Source organism: Tachyglossus aculeatus, chromosome 14, assembly GCF_015852505.1.
Source record: "Tachyglossus aculeatus isolate mTacAcu1 chromosome 14, mTacAcu1.pri, whole genome shotgun sequence".
NCBI classification, from domain to species: domain Eukaryota; kingdom Metazoa; phylum Chordata; class Mammalia; order Monotremata; family Tachyglossidae; genus Tachyglossus; species Tachyglossus aculeatus.
Window position 1 is genome coordinate 13,976,231 of NC_052079.1, and position 18,946 is coordinate 13,995,176.

Genomic DNA, 18,946 nt, shown 5'->3' on the forward strand with positions numbered 1-18,946 from the left:
CTCTAAGTGAACGGCATTTAGGAAGGACAGCAGATCATATGAACTGTACACCATTCTTATGTACGAGTGTCAGCTTCATCCACAGCGCTCCCCTCAAATTTGAAGACCCTCATCCACGCTGCAGCGGAAGCCTTCCAAATTCCATTTTTTCCTTAAGAAATACTGAAATGGACATATCGGAAGGAGCGAAGCCTCTGCTGACTTCACTGAGAAAGCTTCACACCGAGTAATTATAATCTGTATTTAACTTTGCTTGGTTATTCCAAGGGTCAGTTGCAGGAAACGATCTTCCTTTCAGTTCAGAAGAGTAACCCTTTCATCTGTTACTCTTCTGAATTGAGTAGTCTCGTTCCAATACAGTATCCACACATAATTTCGAAATTAGAATTATATATCAGGTGGGAGACTTTTTGAGGGTTATTTTAAACAATTGAAACCTAGTCTGTGAACTAGTAAAGAGATGCTGCACAGCTCCTTGAAACTTAGGCCTTCGGCTCCGTTTATGGAAACTGCATCGCTATGAAAAGATCTTCCGTGTTTCTCGTCCGAGTTGAACGTCCTGCCCCTTTCTGTCCTCTTCCCATCTTCATTCTGAGCAATTTTTCTAGTTGAAGAAGCAAAAAAATTGCTTGTAGCCCGGCGGCTTGCCCTGTTAAATCCCACGCGGTTGGTAGGTCTAACTGGGGAAGTGAGGTGGATTTGGGTTTCTTGTCACGTTGAATAGTATCGTTCGTGTTTAGGTAGGGTGAGGTGCATTGTAAGGTCATGACTCAAACTTGTTTACGAAGTGCTATTTTCTTGATCCTAATTCAGAGTTAGAGTAGCTCACAGTGACTTCGAAGTGCTATATTCTCGATCCTAATTCAAAGTTAGACTAGCTCACAGTGACTTCACTTTTATAAAAGTTTCCTGTGACACCGTGGCGTTGGCTGTCTGCATACGTGGGTGGTTAACTTGGAGCCTTGGGGATGGATTTTTAAGTACGATCTCTAGTTTTGGGGACAGAAAGACAATTTGATGGACTGAATGTACTGATTCTGTTGTAAGTAGATTTCTAGGGGTCCGTTTATACTTAAAAGCCAGTTCTTAAAATGGATCAAACACTATTTGTATGAAACTTAAAGAATACCAGTAAGAGCTACAGATATAAAAACTCTTTGAAATTTCCAAAGTCTAGAGGAGTTGAGTGCAAGCAAAAGCAATAATACTGACCGTGTGCTGCTCTTTAGTGACTGCATGTTTGCTTTTTTAAGTCATTGCCTTTAGAAATTGGAGGATCGTAATGGTTTGGAGTATGTTGAACAACCATTATTAGCTTTGTTTTAAAGCAAAAATGAACTCATCTGGGTGACATTTTAACTGTAAAGTCTTTAATTACGATTATATAGATGAAACATAAGAATAATGATTGTGGTATTGCTAAGTGCTTACTACGTGTCAAACACTGTACTAAGTAAAGAGGGTAGATCCAAGATGATCAGGGTGGACATAGTCCCTAGCCCTCATCGGGCTCCCAGTCCAAGTAGGAGGAGAAACGGGTATCGAATCCCCATTTTACAGATGAGGAAACGGAGGCACAGAGAAGTTGAGTGATTTGCCCAGGGTCACACAGCAGGCAAGTGGCAAAAGGTGGGATTAGAACCCAGGTCCTTCGGCTCTTGCTGTTTCCACAAGGCCACACCGCTTCTCTTTTTTTGAATAAAATGCAAGATTGATCAAATGACAGGTTCCAGATGAGCCTGGTTGGAAAGACCTAGAAGACTGAGACCCGAACAGCACTAATGAAAGGAGACTAGATCAAGAATGTTGACATTTAACCGTGTCCTTTTCCAACCCTAGGCAATTTCAGGTGGTGTCCACTACTTACCCTTGCAGAGATGGCATTCCGTATCCCCTCTTCTTGCTTCTCAGAGTTGTTTTTTTTTGTAAAAGCATGTCTGAAATAACTTGAAGCCTGCCCTTAAGAATCAAGATGTCAGGAAAACTTCCGTAATAGGTGGTTGGGGGATGATGGGCAGCCGACTCGGAACGTGTGTTGATTTGAAGGGTGTACGCTTGACTTTGGAAGAAGGGGGAATTTGGCGGAGTGGGAAATCAAGCAATTGTATTTATTGAGCGCTTACTGTGTGCAGAGCACTGTACTAAGCGCTTGGGAAGTCCAAGTTGGCAACATATAGAGACAGTCCCTACCCAACAGTGAGCTCACAGTCTAAAAGGGGGAGACAGAGAATAAAACCAAACGTCCTAACAAAATAAAATAGAATAGAAATGTACAGGCTAAATAAATAAATAAATAGAGTAATAAATATGTACTAACATATATACATATATACAGGTGCTGTGGGGGAGGGAAGGAGGTAAGATGTGGGGGATGGAGAGGGGGACGAGGGGGAGAGGAAGGAAGGGGCCGCTTCAGTCTTACTAGAGAAGATGGGGGTGAGCAGGGAGTAACCAGTAGAAGGGTGCATTCTGTGATCTGTTAATCTGTCCAATTCAGATGAACCTGCGATATCGCAGGTCTGGCATCATTAGAGTGAGAGGATAAACAAGACTTTCTCCTAGTTCTTCCCATATAGTTTTGTTTTCGTCCCAGGACACTAGTTTTCCTCAGTACCTTTTCCAGGAGCTCTGTAGAGGAACTGTTACTGGATATTGCGCAGTTTTTTCCTCAAGAATTTGTTTCTACATCCCTGTTGCTGGGATGAAAAAGAGGTGGTTTTCACATCTTGAGCTCAAGGTCAATAAAAATCTTTCTCAAATCGATCGATCAGTGGTATTTATTGAAGGCTTACTGGGAAGAGCACTGCTTTGGAGAAGCAGCATGGCTCAGTGGAAAGAGCCTGGGCTTTGGAGTCCGAGGTCATGGGTTAAAGTCCTGGCTCTGCCACTTGTCAGCTGTGTGACTTTGGGCAAGTCACTTCACTTCTCTGGGCCTCAGTTACCTCATCTGTAAAATGGGGGTGAAGACTGTGAGCCCCCTGTGGGACAACCTGGTCATCTTGTAACCTCCCCAGCGCTTAGAACAGTGCTTTGCACTTAGTAAGTGCTTAATAAATGCCACTATTATTATTATTACTAACCGCTTGGGAGAGTACGATATAACAGAGTCGGTAGACACATTCCAGAAGCAAATTTATTTAAACTGTTCTAATTTTAAAGCTTTCTAGGTAGCGATGGGTAATTTGAAGTGACATTATTTTTGAATTCTTACCATTTTCAATTTCTCTCTTGCCTTTCAGAGATCACCTTGTGAGTTTTTAATAAGCCGCCAAGATGGTGCTAGCAGATCTTGGAAGGAAAATAACCTCGGCGCTACGCTCATTGAGCAATGCCACCATTATTAATGAAGAGGTATGCGATCCTGTCCTAGATATATGTTCTTGTCTTCCCACCTACACTGGTCCTGTCTTTTCGACGTCGGTGGGGGAACAGGAGGATAGCCTGACTGGTGCGGAGAGGGGCCGCGGGAGGGTCGGGGGGCAGTGGCCGAACCCCCGTACACTGCTTTTCTCCTTCAGCCTCAAGAATTCTGAAAAAAAGGTTTTGAATTACATTTCAAACCTAGGTATACACACACTTCGTGATTAGACGTTTGAGTCCTCAAACTCCTAAGAGGTTTGTGTCCGTTCTGTGTTCTAAGCGTAGTCTCCATAACGCGTGTCTCGATGCACAGTGAGCGTGCTTTGCAGTAGCCCATCGGACATGTATATGTGAATAATTTCCTTTTGCAGGTCTTAAATGCTATGCTAAAAGAAGTGTGTACGGCCCTGTTGGAAGCTGATGTTAATATTAAGCTGGTGAAGCAGCTACGAGAAAATGTCAAGTAAGTCAAAGTTAACCCAAATACGACGGCCAAGTTTAACTAGGAGGATCTGTTATACAGAATGTGGAAGAAGTAGAATATGTGTATTGGTAGAAGTGTTCTATATTCAGTAGATTTCCATGATACTTCAGAGGAGCAGGCTATACATGAGTTCATTTAACGGTGGCTTTTCCCAGCACATCAGAGACATGAGAATGTCCCTAATTCTCTTTTTATATAAAAACAAATTATTTGTCTTGAATAAATGAGCATTGATTTTCAGCCTCTCGATGACAGTATGATCATTCCCGCAAAGGTTATAATTTAGCTTCCTTGGTCTGAGTTATTATGATTGATTTATTTATCTTTTGGCCCAAGAGGGTGCTGTATTCATTCATTCATTCAGTTGTATTTACTGAGCGCTTACTGTGTGCAGAGCGCTGTACTAAGCGCTTCTAAGTGCCCTCCTGAGGAGTTAGCACTAAATCCCTTCCCATTGCATCAAATCCAGTGTCCTCCACTGCAGGATTTTGTTGGAGAGGAGAATTCTAAGACCGTTTGAGCTATCTGCCTGCCCTTCTCCTTAACTTTCTTCTCCCAGGGCAAGACATTCTTTCTTTTCAGCAACCCACTTATCCTGGGACTTTGAAGTGATAGAGTGAGGCCCAGGCAGTATTCAGTAGTTGGAATTTTCTGAAAGAACTTGGAAATTACAAGATTTGAACAGTGGTAACTTATTGTGGTGCTAAATTTTCCACAGTTAATTTTTACAACGATATTTTGTTTCCTTGCCTAAGTTCATGGAAAACAGAAAACATTTCCCTTAGGGGAAAAAGGAATAGATATTTCTGAATCGTCCTAAAAGTACCATCAACCACAGTAGCATTCCTCTTTATAAATGCATTATTTGTCTGGTTTGACTTTCTTAATAAAACCGAAACAATCCACCATTTAGGTCGGCGATTGATCTTGAAGAAATGGCATCTGGCCTCAACAAAAGAAAAATGATTCAGCATGCTGTCTTTAAAGAACTTGTGAAGGTGAAAAAAAGAACCTGTAGTATGATTCTGTGTTACTACCAAGATTGCCCATCTACTGATACTGCACAACATTTCTCTAGACCTAGATGTTCCAGCAAAGAAAAGTTCACTTTAAAGAAGCAAGTCCTGTCCTGTTTTTACTCTAGAGTAGTTTTGGTAATCCTGAATAAAAATATGAAATTTAGCAAATTCATAACTTGTTCGTGAAGATTAATATAATAATTGTGGTGTTTGTTATGCACGTACTATGGATCAAGTACTGCACTAAGCCCTGGGGTAGTTACAAGAAAATCAGGTCAGACACAATCCCTATCGAAGGCAGTACTCACAGTCTAAGGGGGAGAGAGAACAGGTATTTAACCCCCAATTTACAGCTGAGAAAACTGAGGCATGGAGAAGTTAAGTGACTTGTGCAGGGTCTCACAGCAGACCGGTGGTCATGCTGCTGCTCATAGTAAAAGAAAATAAACTAGATTAGAAGGTCCATTTAGGCCGGCAGTAGCCTTCAGTTGTAGGGTTTGTGTTATGCAAAGAAGATGTGGGCTGTTGCCTCATTAATATTTTACTCAAATTCTCTGAGCACTTAAAATGCAGTATGGAAAAATGTGCTTCTTAGAATGTAGAAATGAGCTAATGAGGCTGTGCTGTCAGGTCAGATCAAGCTTTAGTTATTTGACATAGCTACTTAAATGCCCCAAGCTATAACTAAAGGCTCCGACTGCAAGAAATGCTTTGATGAAGAAGAATGAAGGTGCTACACCGTAGTGATTTTTTTTTCCTCTCAATCTTTGTGTCTGATAATCGATCTTGTTTTTTTTTAATTTTTCAATTTGTTTTGTGGGGCTTTTTTTTTATTGTTTAACTGCAGCTTGTGGACCCGGGAGTCAAAGCCTGGACTCCTACCAAAGGAAAACAGAACGTTATAATGTTTGTTGGGCTGCAGGGGAGCGGGAAAACCACAACGTGTTCAAAGGTGAGTCCCTCTAGGATCTTGTCAAATAGAGTCGAGAGTTTGTGCATGTTTATTACTCTATTTATTTATTTTGTTTGGGCATATCTATTCTATTTATTTTATTTTGTTAGTATGTTTGGTTTGTTCTCTGTCTCCCCCTTTTAGACTGTGAGCCCACTGTTGGGTAGGGACTGTCTCTGTATGTTGCCAATTTGTACTTCCCAAGCGCTTAGTACAGTGCTCTGCACATAGTAAGTGCTCAATAAATACGATTGATGATGATGATGATAGTAGGTTCTCAGTCTTTCACCTGATGATCCTCCTGAGGGCCACTGCAACTCTCCAGAACTTTCATGTCTCTCCCCACCTTCCCCTCCCCGCAAAAGCCTAAACTGAGCTGGCAGAGGACACAACCAGAAGAAACAAAGGAATCAATCAATGGTTCTTACTGCGTGCAAAGTGCTTGGGAGAGTGCAGTACGCGTAGTTGGAAGACACATTCCCTGCCCACAGTGAGGATGCAGTCTAGAGGGGGAGAGGGGAAGGAGTTGAGGCTAGGGGCTAGAGAGAAGACTTCATGCCCCTGGGAAATGGGAATGGTCAATGAACCCCCTTCAGGGTACCATTTGAGAGGGTGGAGTTCAGATAGGTGTCACTTTTGGAGCCCCACTTTTCAGTGTGGATGGGGTAAGAGGGAGGTTCCAGGGGGATTGAGGAGGACCCGTTTGATTGAAGTTCTTTTAATACATTTCTTCCCTTGAGTTACCATTCCTTTGCCAAGTTGTCTGCTCTTCTGGGATGTCTCCTTATCCTGGTTAGATTACCTTTTATTTGCTCCCCCTTTACCAAGCAGCGTGGCTCCCTATCGTGGTTCGATTACCTTTTATTTGCTCCCCCTGTACCAAGCAGCGTGGCTCAGCGGAAAGAGTCTGGGCTTGGGAGTCAGAGGTCATGGGTTCTAATTCCTGCTCTGCCACTTGTCTGCAGTGTGACCTTGGGCAGGTCACTTCACTTCTCTGGGCCTCAGTTCCCTCATCTGTAAAATGGGGATGAAGACTGAGCCCCGCCGGGGACAACCTGGTATCTCCCCCAGTGTTTAGAAGAGTGCTTGGCACATAGTAAGTGCTTAACAAATAGTAACATTATTATTATTATGTCCCAGTGCTTTCTCTTTCATGAAATAAAGGAAAGAGAAAGTGTTTCAAATACTTCTGTCCAGAGGAGCATATACATTCTGTCACGATTTTTGTCTTAAGGTAGGGAGTTTTACAGGTGAACCTTTCTGCCTTCTTTAGTTTGGAGAAATTTTTTGTTCTTGACTACTAGTTGTATTGCTGTTTAAAAAAAAAGGTTTGCTTAGGCTTCTTTTAAAGTTATTTGGTGCCTGGGTTATTTTGTCTGCTCCCAAGTAGAGTATTGAGTGGGAATATATTTATACTTCTCTTGTCCAAGTGCTAGTGTTCTCATTTTCTGTGGTGAAAGAGCCTTTTAAAAAGACTGAAATCTTAAGTGGTTATTCAGTGAAACCTGCATTGGTTATCAGGTGGTTTTATATTAATGTCTGTCTCCCCCTCTAGACTGTAAGCTCGGTAGGGAATGTATCTGTTTATGGCTGTACTCTCCCAAGCACTTAGTACAGTGCTCTTCACACAGTAAGCGCTCAGTAAATATGATGGTCTGACTATTTCCTTCATGATTCATTCATTCAGTCGTATTTATGTGTGTAGTAACATTTATTGAGCAGGTGGTTAGGAAGCACAGAATAAAGGGATACTGCCCTTTGGTCCTGCCCATAAAGACTTTACACTCCAACAGGATGCACCGATGTAAAATTAGCTACAACTAGATTAGTCAAAAATAAAGGGGACCTGCATTCATAAGTACAAAGAAGAAGGTAAATAAGTTTATAAATGCAATAGGCAAAAACTCAAACACATTTTCCAAATACTGGTAAATACATGGTGATATACTGAAATGTCTTTGATCTCCTTTTAACAGTTAGCCTACTATTACCAGAGAAAAGGTTGGAAGACCTGTTTGATATGTGCAGACACATTCAGAGCAGGTAATGCGCTCAGCAATCAAGAATCATATTTTGGTAGGGTTTTTTTATATACAGATTTCAGAAGATTCATTTTCTGTTCCCTTAATCTCATAGGGGCTTTTGACCAGCTAAAACAGAATGCTACCAAAGCCAGAATTCCATTCTATGGAAGGTATGTAAGCTTTGATTTTTACATTTTTATTCCAATTAGAGAGAGAGAGGCACTTTTAATGGTTTATGGGAAAGGGGTCAAATGTGTAATGGCTGGGCTTTCAGCCTCTTACCCAGGGCTTTTCAGTGTGTCTTTAGAAAACGAATCAACCCCACAGTTTTTCCAGGGAATTGGCATAATGTTTCAGGGCTTGTAATTCATCGATACTTCTCAGGTTAAGCATATTTGCAAGTTACTTGCCGAACTCCTTTAAGTGTTCTCTTGTCTCCGCAGATGAACCTGTGGTATTTGAAACATTCTTTGTAAAGCCATTTTCTTTTTGCTAAGCTTCGGGAAACCTGAGAAGCAGCATGGCTTAGTGGATAGAGCACAAGCTTGGGAATCAGACAGACCCGGCTTCTAATCCCAGCTATGCCAGTTGTCTGCTGTGTGACCTTGGGGAAGTCACTTCTCTTCTCTGTGCCTCCATTGCCTCATCTGTAAAATGGGGGTTAAGACCATGTGCTGCATATGGGATATGGACTAGGTCCAACCTGGTGAGCTTGTGTCGACCCCAGTGCTTAAAACAGTGGCTGGCACATAGTGCTTAATGAATACCATAAAAAAAAATGGAAATAAAATTAAGGGATAATTTTAACCTTTAGTGTCAATGAACAGATGGTTATTATAAACGGGCAGATTTCCAGGGTGGATATCTCAAATGACCTGTAAATAATTGTATATTATATATTTTAAAATTGAATGCACATTAGTTTGCAAAACTTTGTCTTTCTCCTTGATGTTAAAGAATAGTTCCCACGAGCCATTCCCCCTTAGCAGCGGTATTCCACCCTCGCAGACAAGCTGAATAAAGCAGAACCTGCCTCTGGCCACCCATGGTCCCATATTCATAGAGGCTGCTACGCTTAGGGAATGTGTCTGTTATATTGTTATATTCTCCCAAGTGCTTAGTACAGAGCCCTGCATACAGTAAGCGCTCAATAAATACAACCGATTGCTTGTTCCGCTGTGACAGCGAATGAATTTATCACAGATTTGAGCCTCCCTGTCTCCCTCTTGGCCCTGCTTTCTGTCCCCTTTTCCTCTTCTTTTTGCTCTTTCTCCCATTTGGGAGAGAATCTCGGGGGCAAAGAGAAAGCGGCCGACATATTTAATAATTGTCTTATGCCGTCAAGTCATCTCTGACCCTTAGCAACTCTGTGGACACATCTCTCCCAGAACACCCCATTGTCTATCTGCAGTCGTTCTGGTAATATACCCATAGTGTTTAATAATACCCGCTAAAAATTCTATTTACTGTACGTTGCAAATCACGCAGCAGCTTTAAAGGTAAACATCAATTTGGGAGCAAAATCCCCTCCATCTGTTAAGTTTTTCCTCATTTGAAAATTTTGGATGAACCAGTTGTCTCCACTCAGGAAGAATTGTCTGCATTTCAGAGTCCTCCAACCCCTTAACTTCCCCCAGCCCTTGAAAACCCGTTGCTGAATTTAGTACATTTTAGTAGTAGTAGTAGTAGTAGTAGTAATAGTATTATGTGTTTACTGTGTGCAGAATAGTATATTAAGTCCTGGGAAAGAACAATGATCAGAATTAAAAGTTCATTATCAACAAATAAAAAGGGAAAAGACAGTCTTTACCCTCAAGGAGTTTACAATCAAAACGAGGAGCTTAGAAGCAACACACTAGCTAAAACCTGCAAATAATTTGTGGGGGACTTTAAAATTGTGAATTTCTCTCTACCTGATAGAATGCCTCCCCATTTTCCATGTTTGCTCAGCTTTTGTCTTTCTCTGTAACTTCATCTGATGTTCTCCTTCAGAATAAATACTACCACACATCGTTGGAAACAGGGCAAGATGTTTTCAGGTTCATTTTTGTAACTGTCACATTGTATGGTTATATGTGCATATAATTCTATAATTCTGTTTATTCTGATGATTTTGACACCTGTCTCCATGTTTTGTTGTCCGTTTCCCCTTCTAGACTGTGAGCCCGTCCCTGGGTAGGGACTGTCTCTTTATGTTGCCGCCTTGTACTTCCCAAGCGCTTAGTACAGTGCTGTGCACACAGTAAGCGCTCAATAAATATGAATGAATGAATGAATAGTTGTTCTTGTTGCCACAACTAGTTATACTGAAATGGACCCTGTAATCATCGCCTCTGAAGGTGTGGAAAAATTCAAGAATGAAAATTTTGAAATTATCATTGTTGACACAAGTGGCCGTCACAAACAAGAAGACTCTCTGTTTGAAGAAATGCTTCAAGTTGCTAATGCAGTAGTAAGTCTCTTAGCCGGGTCACCTTTCCTTAAAAAGAAGTTAAACCGATACAAGTTAAACCCTTTGCTCCTTATCACTGTTGACTGCATATATATTAATGAAAACATCCTCTTTTGTGACTTGGGGAAAGCTGTGCCCATTTTGTAAACTTTAAACCCCCGCCCCAACTCAAATAATTCATCATATTGGACTCTCAGGGGTCTCCTTTACTCAGCTCTGTATTGATCATTCACTTGTAACAAAGAAGTCTGTACCGTAAGATCAGTGAAATGTTTCCTCTTCTTTGCACTTCTCCTTGTTATAGCAACCTGACAACATCGTGTACGTGATGGACGCGTCCATTGGGCAGGCTTGTGAAGCTCAAGCGAAGGCTTTCAAAGACAAAGTGGACGTGGCCTCCGTTATCGTGACGAAACTTGATGGGCACGCGAAAGGAGGCGGTGCGCTCAGTGCGTGAGTATTGCCCGGGAGGATTTAAGTCGTGTCTGTCTGCTGCTCTTTTGGGGTTGAATCAGGTGGATCTTGTAGGATCGTTTTGACTCTAGGCCTTTTTATAGCGTTCAGATGGGTTTCGGTTTCAGGACAGACACTGGAAAATACTGCTGTTGGCAGGTATGGAAAACAAACATTAAAGTCTGGTATTCTATCAATCAGTAATATTTATTGAGCACTTAATATGTGTAGAGCACTGTCTTACGTACTTGGGAGAGTACAAGAGAATTAGCTGACACGTTCAATGCCCCTAATGAACTTACAGTTTAGAGGGGGAGACAGACGTTAATATGAATAAATGATTTTTAATAGTCTAAACTGTATCAAGACTAGAGGAAAACTCTGTCTTTCGTTGCAGTTTTTTCCCTCAGGAAATTTCCTAATTAATCAGTCGTATTTATTGAGTCCTTACTGTGTGCAGAGCACTATACTATGTGCTTTGTTGTCCTGTTGTGTTGTACTCTCAGACACATTCCCTGCTGACAAAGAATTCCCAGTCTAGAGAGGAGCTTGCAGTCTAGAGTGTAGCTACAATCTGCCAAGGTTCTCCGAAAGGCTGTTGTATACCCTTCGGATTCAGTTATGATTTACCTTTCCTTTCCTCTGACATGAGAGACACGGAATTTTGTCAGGTGTATCAGGCTACTACCCTGAGATGCACTGTGGCCAAGGGGAAAGAGCATAGAACTGGGCGTCAGGAGACCTATATTCTAGTCTAATCTTGTGTGCAGAGTGACCGTGATGAATCACATCTATAAAATAGGGATAAACTACGTGGTCTCTCTCAGTCATATTTATTGAGGACTTACTGTGTGCAGAGTACTGTGCTAAGCACTTGGAAGAGTCCTGTACACCAGAAGTGGCAGATGGGGTCCCTGCTCAGGACGTCTTAGACTGTGAGCCCCATTGGGACAAAGAACGTTTGCTCTGATTATTAGTGCCTAGTAAATGTGACATAAAATATGAAGCCTAGGTGTTATGAAAATGGCTGGCCTCGTTCGAAGCAGAAGGTTCGTGATGCCCTAATCAGTGAAAATGATAAGCATAAGCAAAGTCAGATTAGCCGGTGACGCGTACCTCGTGGCAAGATAGAATCATCAAGCAGGGACACCATGCTCCATGCAGTCCAGCTTTTCTAAACAGGACACGTGAGAAGAGTGGATGATAACAGGTACCAAAGCAGCTGCTTTGTAGTTCACGGAAATGGGACATTCACGAACATGGAAAACCAAGTTCTAAAAACTTGCCGAAGCCAACATCTCAAGCAGCGTAGTATAGAGATAGGTTGCTGGGTGCCCATATTGACATTTTGGAGGATATAGAAAGAAGTATTGCGATCAACCGTGGTTACAGACGCAAGGATAGGTTTGAAAAGAAGCCCAGACTGTCTACTTTTAAGGGTTGCCTGATAAATGTAATCAGCATACCAGGTATAAATTGTCGGTCTTAAAGTGAAATTCAGATTCAAACAATTGTATTCCAGTACCGTTCCATGGTCACAGAAGAAGGAAGTAAGATGTAATGTAATGTGTCGGCATGGAATTTAGAGAGCCAGCAGGATGTTCTAAGCAGGAAAAGTTGGTCAGAGTTTTTTAGTCAAAAGTATTGGTTCAGTTTTTGAGGCTGTTGTATATTTTGTACTTACAGAGTTGCCGCTACAAAAAGTCCAATTATTTTCATTGGAACTGGAGAACATATAGATGACTTTGAGCCTTTCAAAACCCAGCCTTTCATTAGCAAACTTCTTGGTATGTGGAGTGGTGTCTAAATAACATTTGAAATCATAGCTTATTTCTTTATTGGGTTTTTAACATGGTTTTTTCTCTTGCAGGTATGGGTGACATAGAAGGATTGATAGATAAAGTCAATGAGTTGAAACTGGATGATAATGAAGCGCTTATAGAAAAACTAAAACATGGTATGCAAGATCCAAGAATGCATTTTTGTCTCTGTCTTTTGCTGGCTCATTTTATTCTTTCATTTTCTGTTATTGGACAGTGAATTGAAGTTATAAAAGCCCTCTTGTATTTTTAAATTGACAAGGAACTATCTCTTTATCTCTTCAGTTCATAGCAGCGTGCCACCTGTTAAATTAATACTGGCACAAAAGCAAAATTAAGACATTTGTTGGCTTAAGAACAATAATCCGTGAAGGGTCTGTTACCTAATAGAATTCCCATTCTCAGTTGTTTAAATTTGGTGCAACCTGTATGAGTTTAAACTTTTATATTCAACAACCTCTTAATGTTGTGTGTCAATTTAGACTCTATTGTATGGAAACAGACTAAAGTTGAATAGTATCACAGCTGAGCTTATGGTGGAGATGAGTTTTATCGGTTAGGAATATGCTTCTGTAACCTATTTGTGTTGCCTTTCAGGCCAGTTTACATTGAGAGACATGTATGAACAATTCCAAAACATCATGAAAATGGGTCCCTTCAGTCAAATCTTGGTTGGTTATCCTCAAATTCTTCCATTTTCCTATATCTTATTTGATATTCATAGAAACTGCTGATTGAAATTCCCCTTATTGTAAAATGTAGGGAGTGTCCTCCACTAATTCCATCCGTTTTCATTAAACTGTTTTTTGGTTGAAGTTTTGAATGATATAAAACAAAAAAAAGAGTGCCCTTCTGATTTGTTGCTGTTGTTTTTAAAGAAATTTATTAAAGTGGAAAGTGCTGTTGCACTTTGGTTTATGTATGTAGACTGAAACATCCAAAATTTCTGTCTTAGGGTATGATCCCTGGCTTTGGAACAGATTTTATGAGCAAAGGCAATGAGCAGGAATCAATGGCAAGGCTAAAGAAATTAATGACAATAATGGATAGCATGAATGATCAAGGTAAGATTCAACTGACAATTGCCAACTTGAACAACCAGGAGAGAAGTAGGATTTGTGACTTTTTTTGGTTTGAATTTACATTTGGAGAACAGAGTCTTGTCAGCCTGAACATTCAATAGTGGCTAATGCGTTCTTGACACATTTAGAGTGTCTCGATTAGCACTTGGAATGGGGGCTGAAAACGTCACTAAGGTACTAATATTTACTCTACTACTCTAATGCCAATTTGGAATAGAGAATAAAGTCCTCTAGAGTGTAAGCTCATTGTGGGCAGGGAACATTTCTCCCACTGTGTTGTACTCTCCCAAGTGTTTAGTGCGGCGCTCTGCACACAGTAAGCGCTCAACAAATATGATTGATTAAAGTTATAGCCTTCCCTTGGGGTGTAATTTTATATAAATGCGATGCTATCTGAAAGCTGTGTTACCGTCACTAAGAGTTTTGTGGTTTCCTGGGTGTGTGGCTGTGGGGGTGTTCACCGCCCCAGTGCCCAGAGAGTGCTGAAATATAGAAAGCCTGGGAAAGGAGCCGTCGCAGATGGGAGGGCATGCTGAGGGTCGGGGTTGGAGAAGTGTGGGAAACGTGGAAGCGTACTGGGCCGGAGAGGTTGAGGCAGTGAAAGAAGGACTTGGGAGCAATTGGGCTGGCCCTGGGAATGTGTCCATCATCATCATCATCATCAATCGTATTTATTGAGCGCTTACTATGTGCAGAGCACTGTACTAAGTGCTTGGGAAGTACAAATTGGCAACACATAGAGACAGTCCTTACCCAACAGTGGGCTCACAGTCTAAAAGGGGGAGACAGAGAACAAAACCAAACATACCAACAAAATAAAATAAATAGAATAGATACGTACAAGTAAAATAAATAAATAAATAGAGTAATAAATCTGTACAACCATATATACATATATACAGGTGCTGTGGGGAAGGGCAGGAGGTAAGATGGGGGGATGGAGAGGGGGAGAGGAAGGAAGGGGCTCAGTGTGGGAAGGCCTCCTGGAGGAGGTGAGCTCTCAGCAGGGCCTTGAAGGGAGGAAGAGAGCTAGCTTGGCAGATGGGCAGAGGGATTGGGGGCATTCCAGGCCCGGGGGAGGACGTGGGCCGGGGGTCGATGGCGGGACAGGCCACCAACTCCTGTGTTATTGAACTCTTCCAAGTGCTTGGTGCGATGCTCTGCACACAGTAAACCCTCAATAAATACCGTTGATGGATTGATTCTCCCCACTATTTCTTCATGTAATCCCCAGTTTCTCCGGGGCCCATCCACTCCATCTCCTTCCCACAAGCCGCCTTTCCCTCCACTATTGCCTTTCGGCTCACAGTGCCTCTCTTCTCCCTTCCTGGCACCCCACCATTTTCAGGACCCAGTCAGCCCCCACTTACCTTCTGGGGTTCTGTTCTGTGTTAGCTTAGCGAGCCTCCGTGGCGCTCACTCCTCGCCCAGTCTCCTTCGCTCCCACCCTCCCCACCTCTGCATCAACACCATCCCCTCTGTACTTCCCCCTTTCCCAACATATCTCCGGCATCGTGCTACGGCCTAGGCTCTTCCATCTTGCCGTAGCGCTGCCAGGCTGGCCATTATCCTGCGTGCCAGGTGACTCCCACACATAAGGGGTGGGGTGGAGAATTCTTAAACACCCTTTTGACCCTAAGGTTTCAGGCTGAGAGAACGAATCCGGCCCCGTTTACCTTTCTAATGGCTTAGAAGAGAGCTGGGTTTCTCATTAGTATCGATGGGTAGGCGAAAAGTCCGTGAGAATGTGGATGTAATGGATCTATTGGCTTCACTCCTGCCTACAGAACTCGATAGTACAGACGGTGCCAAGGTTTTCAGTAAGCAGCCGGGACGAATTCAAAGAGTAGCAAGAGGTTCAGGTGTCTCTACAAGAGATGTTCAAGAGCTTTTGACCCAGTATACCAAGTTTGCCCAGATGGTGAAAAAGATGGGTGGCATCAAGGGGCTTTTCAAAGGTAAGAAAATAATTAAATCTTCATCTTTGTTTCGTCACCGGGCTAGGGAAAAGGGCTTTAGTTTTCGAATTTCATGTTCCTTCTCTACCCAGAGGGGAAAGGGTGCTTCTAGCCCTGGAAAAATGCATTTTAAGTATCCACAGATGGTGGAGTGCAATCTGTGCTAGGTACTAGAACTCTTCAGTTTTAAGTAGCAAATCGCTATTGAAGTGAATACTTTTTTCACAACAAACCATGGTGACGGTTGTGTTAACAGTACAAAATCACACCACTGAGCTGCACTGTCAGAAATGGGAATATTTTCAAAGTCTTTATCACTTATTATCACGTTTTTCATTTCTCCTGGTTCCCTTTTCCATGTGTGAGCTGGAGAAAATGTTTTAGGAGTCTGGGACTACAATTGGAGGAGAGAAATGGGAAAGAGAGATGGCTTAGTCTGCTGGGTACTCTGTGCTCAATCGGCAGTCTTAATTGAACATTTAAATTAAAGCTGGTATTGAGCTGTGCTAAAAGCCGCTCGCTTAAAGTAAGGTTTCAGTGCTGGTAAAAAGCCTTTAAGATGTGTAGGCCTCTTAAAGCCCCTGATTCATTCATTCAGTCGTATTTATTGAGCGCTTACTGTGTGCAGAGCACTGTACTAAGCGCTTGGAAAGTACAGTTCGGAAGCAGATAGAGACAATACCTACCCAACATCGGGCTCCCGATTTAAGCAAGGTTTGGCCCCCTGCCCCCCGATGAAAATGTACCCAGCATTCACTGTAAGGAACAGATTTTCAGCAACCTCTGTCCTGAGCATCCAGTTGATGAATTGGTTGAGTAATCCTACGTTTCTGGACTTTGCAGGGGGTGACATGTCAAAGAATGTGAGCCAGTCCCAGATGGCAAAACTGAATCAGCAGATGGCGAAAATGATGGATCCAAGAGTTCTTCATCACATGGGTAAAGTTTTAAACCGTTAGATCTCAGCACTCAAATGTACGTGAGTCGGTCGGGTGGTTTTTTTTTTTCAGTCCCCAAAACGTGGATTGATGTGCAGATCACAGCAGCCTCGCACGGAGTTCCCGTCCTTGCTGTCATCACGGCATCGGAAAGTGATCTTTGAGCCCTCAAGGCCACTAGACGTTAAGCTTCTGTAGAACCAAAATTCCACTACAGCAGGTCTGTTGGAACCAGGACCCTTCATCACAGGCTCCGAGATAAAAAGCAAATGAGAAGCTGTAGGAGTCATTCATTTGGCCAGGCAATCTTTGCGACGATAAGCAGGGCTAATTGAAGGCACCAAGATGGGTTTGATGAAAGGGACCCTGAGAGTAAGGGTAACAAAGCAAAACAAGTACTGCATTCAGTCATTCATTGTCGTAGTTATTGAGCGCTTACTGTGTGCAGAGCACTGTACTAAGCGCTTGGGAAGTACAAATTGGCAACCTATAGATATGGTCCCTACCCAGGAATCTCCCTGTGCAGGAGTTTCATGATCCTGACAAGAGAGAAACTTGAAGAAACCTCCGTCGTAAGCGGCAAATCTGAAGTAGGGGACAAACGCTTTGGGACACCAAAGAAGAAGAGAGGAAGAAGAGGAAGTGATTTGCCCAAGGTCACACAGCAGCACGTGGCAGAGCCGGGATTAGAACCCATGTCCTCGGACTCCCAAGCCCGTGCTCTGGCCACTAGGTAGATGTTACTACCATCATTGCTATCTTCAAGGTGCATCAGCATCTAGTGGCAAAACAGCCCCTGAAATAATAATAATGACATTTGTTAAGCGCGTACTATGTGCAGAGCACTGTTCTAAGCGCTGGGGGGGGGGATACAAGGTGATCAAGTTGTCCCACGTGGGGCTCACAGTCTCAATCCCCATTTTACGGATGAGGTAACAGGCTCAGAGAAGTTAAGTGACTTGCCCACGGTCACACAGCAGACGTGTGGCAGTGTCGGGATTTAAACCCACGACCTCTGACTCCAAAGCCCGTGCTCTTTCCACCGAGTCATGCTGCTTCTCTAGCCATGCTGAAATGCACTGCAGCTGTGTTCACCTCAACACAACTTCTCTCCGGTCGACATTATCGCAGAGCAGTCAGATCCTGAAAGACCTCTGTGTGGTGACTTGGAGGAGAGCGGATCATAGCTGAAAACTGGGGGACTCTAGGCAGACCAGCTCAGAGCGCCGCAGGCAAAATCGGAGTGACTCTGAGCGGAAGATCCGACAGGAACGAGAAACGAGGGAAGAACACAAATCATGCCAGGCAGTGGAACAAAGGGCAGGCACACATGGTGATGGTGACTGTGGGGCCCTGTAGCAGCCTTTTCAACCGTAGGTGAACTTCACCGTGAGTGGTGTCTTCTTGGAACGTACATCTTTCTTTTAAAATGATTAGTACTGACAGTTGTCAGGGTGGCTGGTAATCCTGTTTGCTTTGTATGCCACAATGGTTCAATCTGATTCTAAATCTAAATTCATTCGGTTGTATTTATTGAGCTTTCGCCGCGTGCAAAGCACTGCACCAAGTGCTTAGGAAAGTACACTATAATAAACAGACCCATTCCCCGCCCAATCAAATTCAGAATTTCTTTTAAAACGAATAGTACTGACAGTTGTCAGGGTGGCTGGTAATCCTGTTTGCTTTGTATGCCACAATGGTTCAATCTGATTCTAAATCTAAATTCATTCGGTTGTATTTATTGAGCTTTCGCCGTGTGCAAAGCACTGTACTAAGTGCTTAGGAAAGTACACTATAACATACAGACACATTCCCCGCCCAATCAAATTCAGAATTTGTTTTAAAATGAATAGTACTGACAGTTGTCAGGGTGGCTGGTAATCCTGTTTGCTTTGTATGCCACAATGGTTCAATCTGATTCTGAATCTAAATTCATTCGGTTGTATTGAGCTTTCGCCGTGTGCAAAGCACTGCACTAAGTGCTTAGGAAAGTACACTATAATAAACAGACCCATTCCCCCCCCAATCAAATTCAGAATTTCTTTTAAAATGAATAGAACTGACAGTTGTCAGGGTGGCTGGTAATCCTGTTTGCTTTGTATGCCACAATGGTTCAATCTGATTCTAAATCTAAATTCATTCGGTTGTATTTATTGAGCTTTCGCCGCGTGCAAAGCACTGCACTAAGTGCTTAGGAAAGTACACTATAATAAACAGAACCATTCCCCGCCCAATCAAATTCAGAATTTCTTTTAAAACGAATAGTACTGACAGTTGTCAGGGTGGCTGGTAATCCTGTTTGCTTTGTATGCCACAGTGGTTCAATCTGATTCTAAATCTAAATTCATTCGGTTGTATTTATTGAGCTTTTGCCGTGTGCAAAGCACAGTACTAAGTGCTTAGG

The 18,946-nt window shown here is 42.5% G+C and overlaps 1 protein-coding gene across 2 annotated transcripts in view; it reads left to right on the forward strand.

The window, feature by feature from the left end:
- The window catches only part of SRP54 (signal recognition particle 54), a 34,986-nt gene that overhangs the window by 10,066 nt on the left and 5,974 nt on the right, over nt 1–18,946 (forward strand). For both annotated transcript variants that reach the window (XM_038756309.1, XM_038756310.1), the window contains exons 2-15: nt 3,240–3,351; nt 3,732–3,823; nt 4,758–4,842; nt 5,711–5,815; nt 7,792–7,858; nt 7,952–8,009; nt 10,141–10,291; nt 10,596–10,744; nt 12,431–12,531; nt 12,615–12,701; nt 13,162–13,235; nt 13,520–13,628; nt 15,434–15,604; nt 16,448–16,543. In XM_038756309.1, coding sequence (XP_038612237.1) covers nt 3,274–3,351; nt 3,732–3,823; nt 4,758–4,842; nt 5,711–5,815; nt 7,792–7,858; nt 7,952–8,009; nt 10,141–10,291; nt 10,596–10,744; nt 12,431–12,531; nt 12,615–12,701; nt 13,162–13,235; nt 13,520–13,628; nt 15,434–15,604; nt 16,448–16,543 — 1,423 coding nt within the window. In that variant the 5' untranslated portion in view covers nt 3,240–3,273. The remainder of the gene's footprint in view (nt 1–3,239; nt 3,352–3,731; nt 3,824–4,757; nt 4,843–5,710; nt 5,816–7,791; nt 7,859–7,951; nt 8,010–10,140; nt 10,292–10,595; nt 10,745–12,430; nt 12,532–12,614; nt 12,702–13,161; nt 13,236–13,519; nt 13,629–15,433; nt 15,605–16,447; nt 16,544–18,946) is intronic.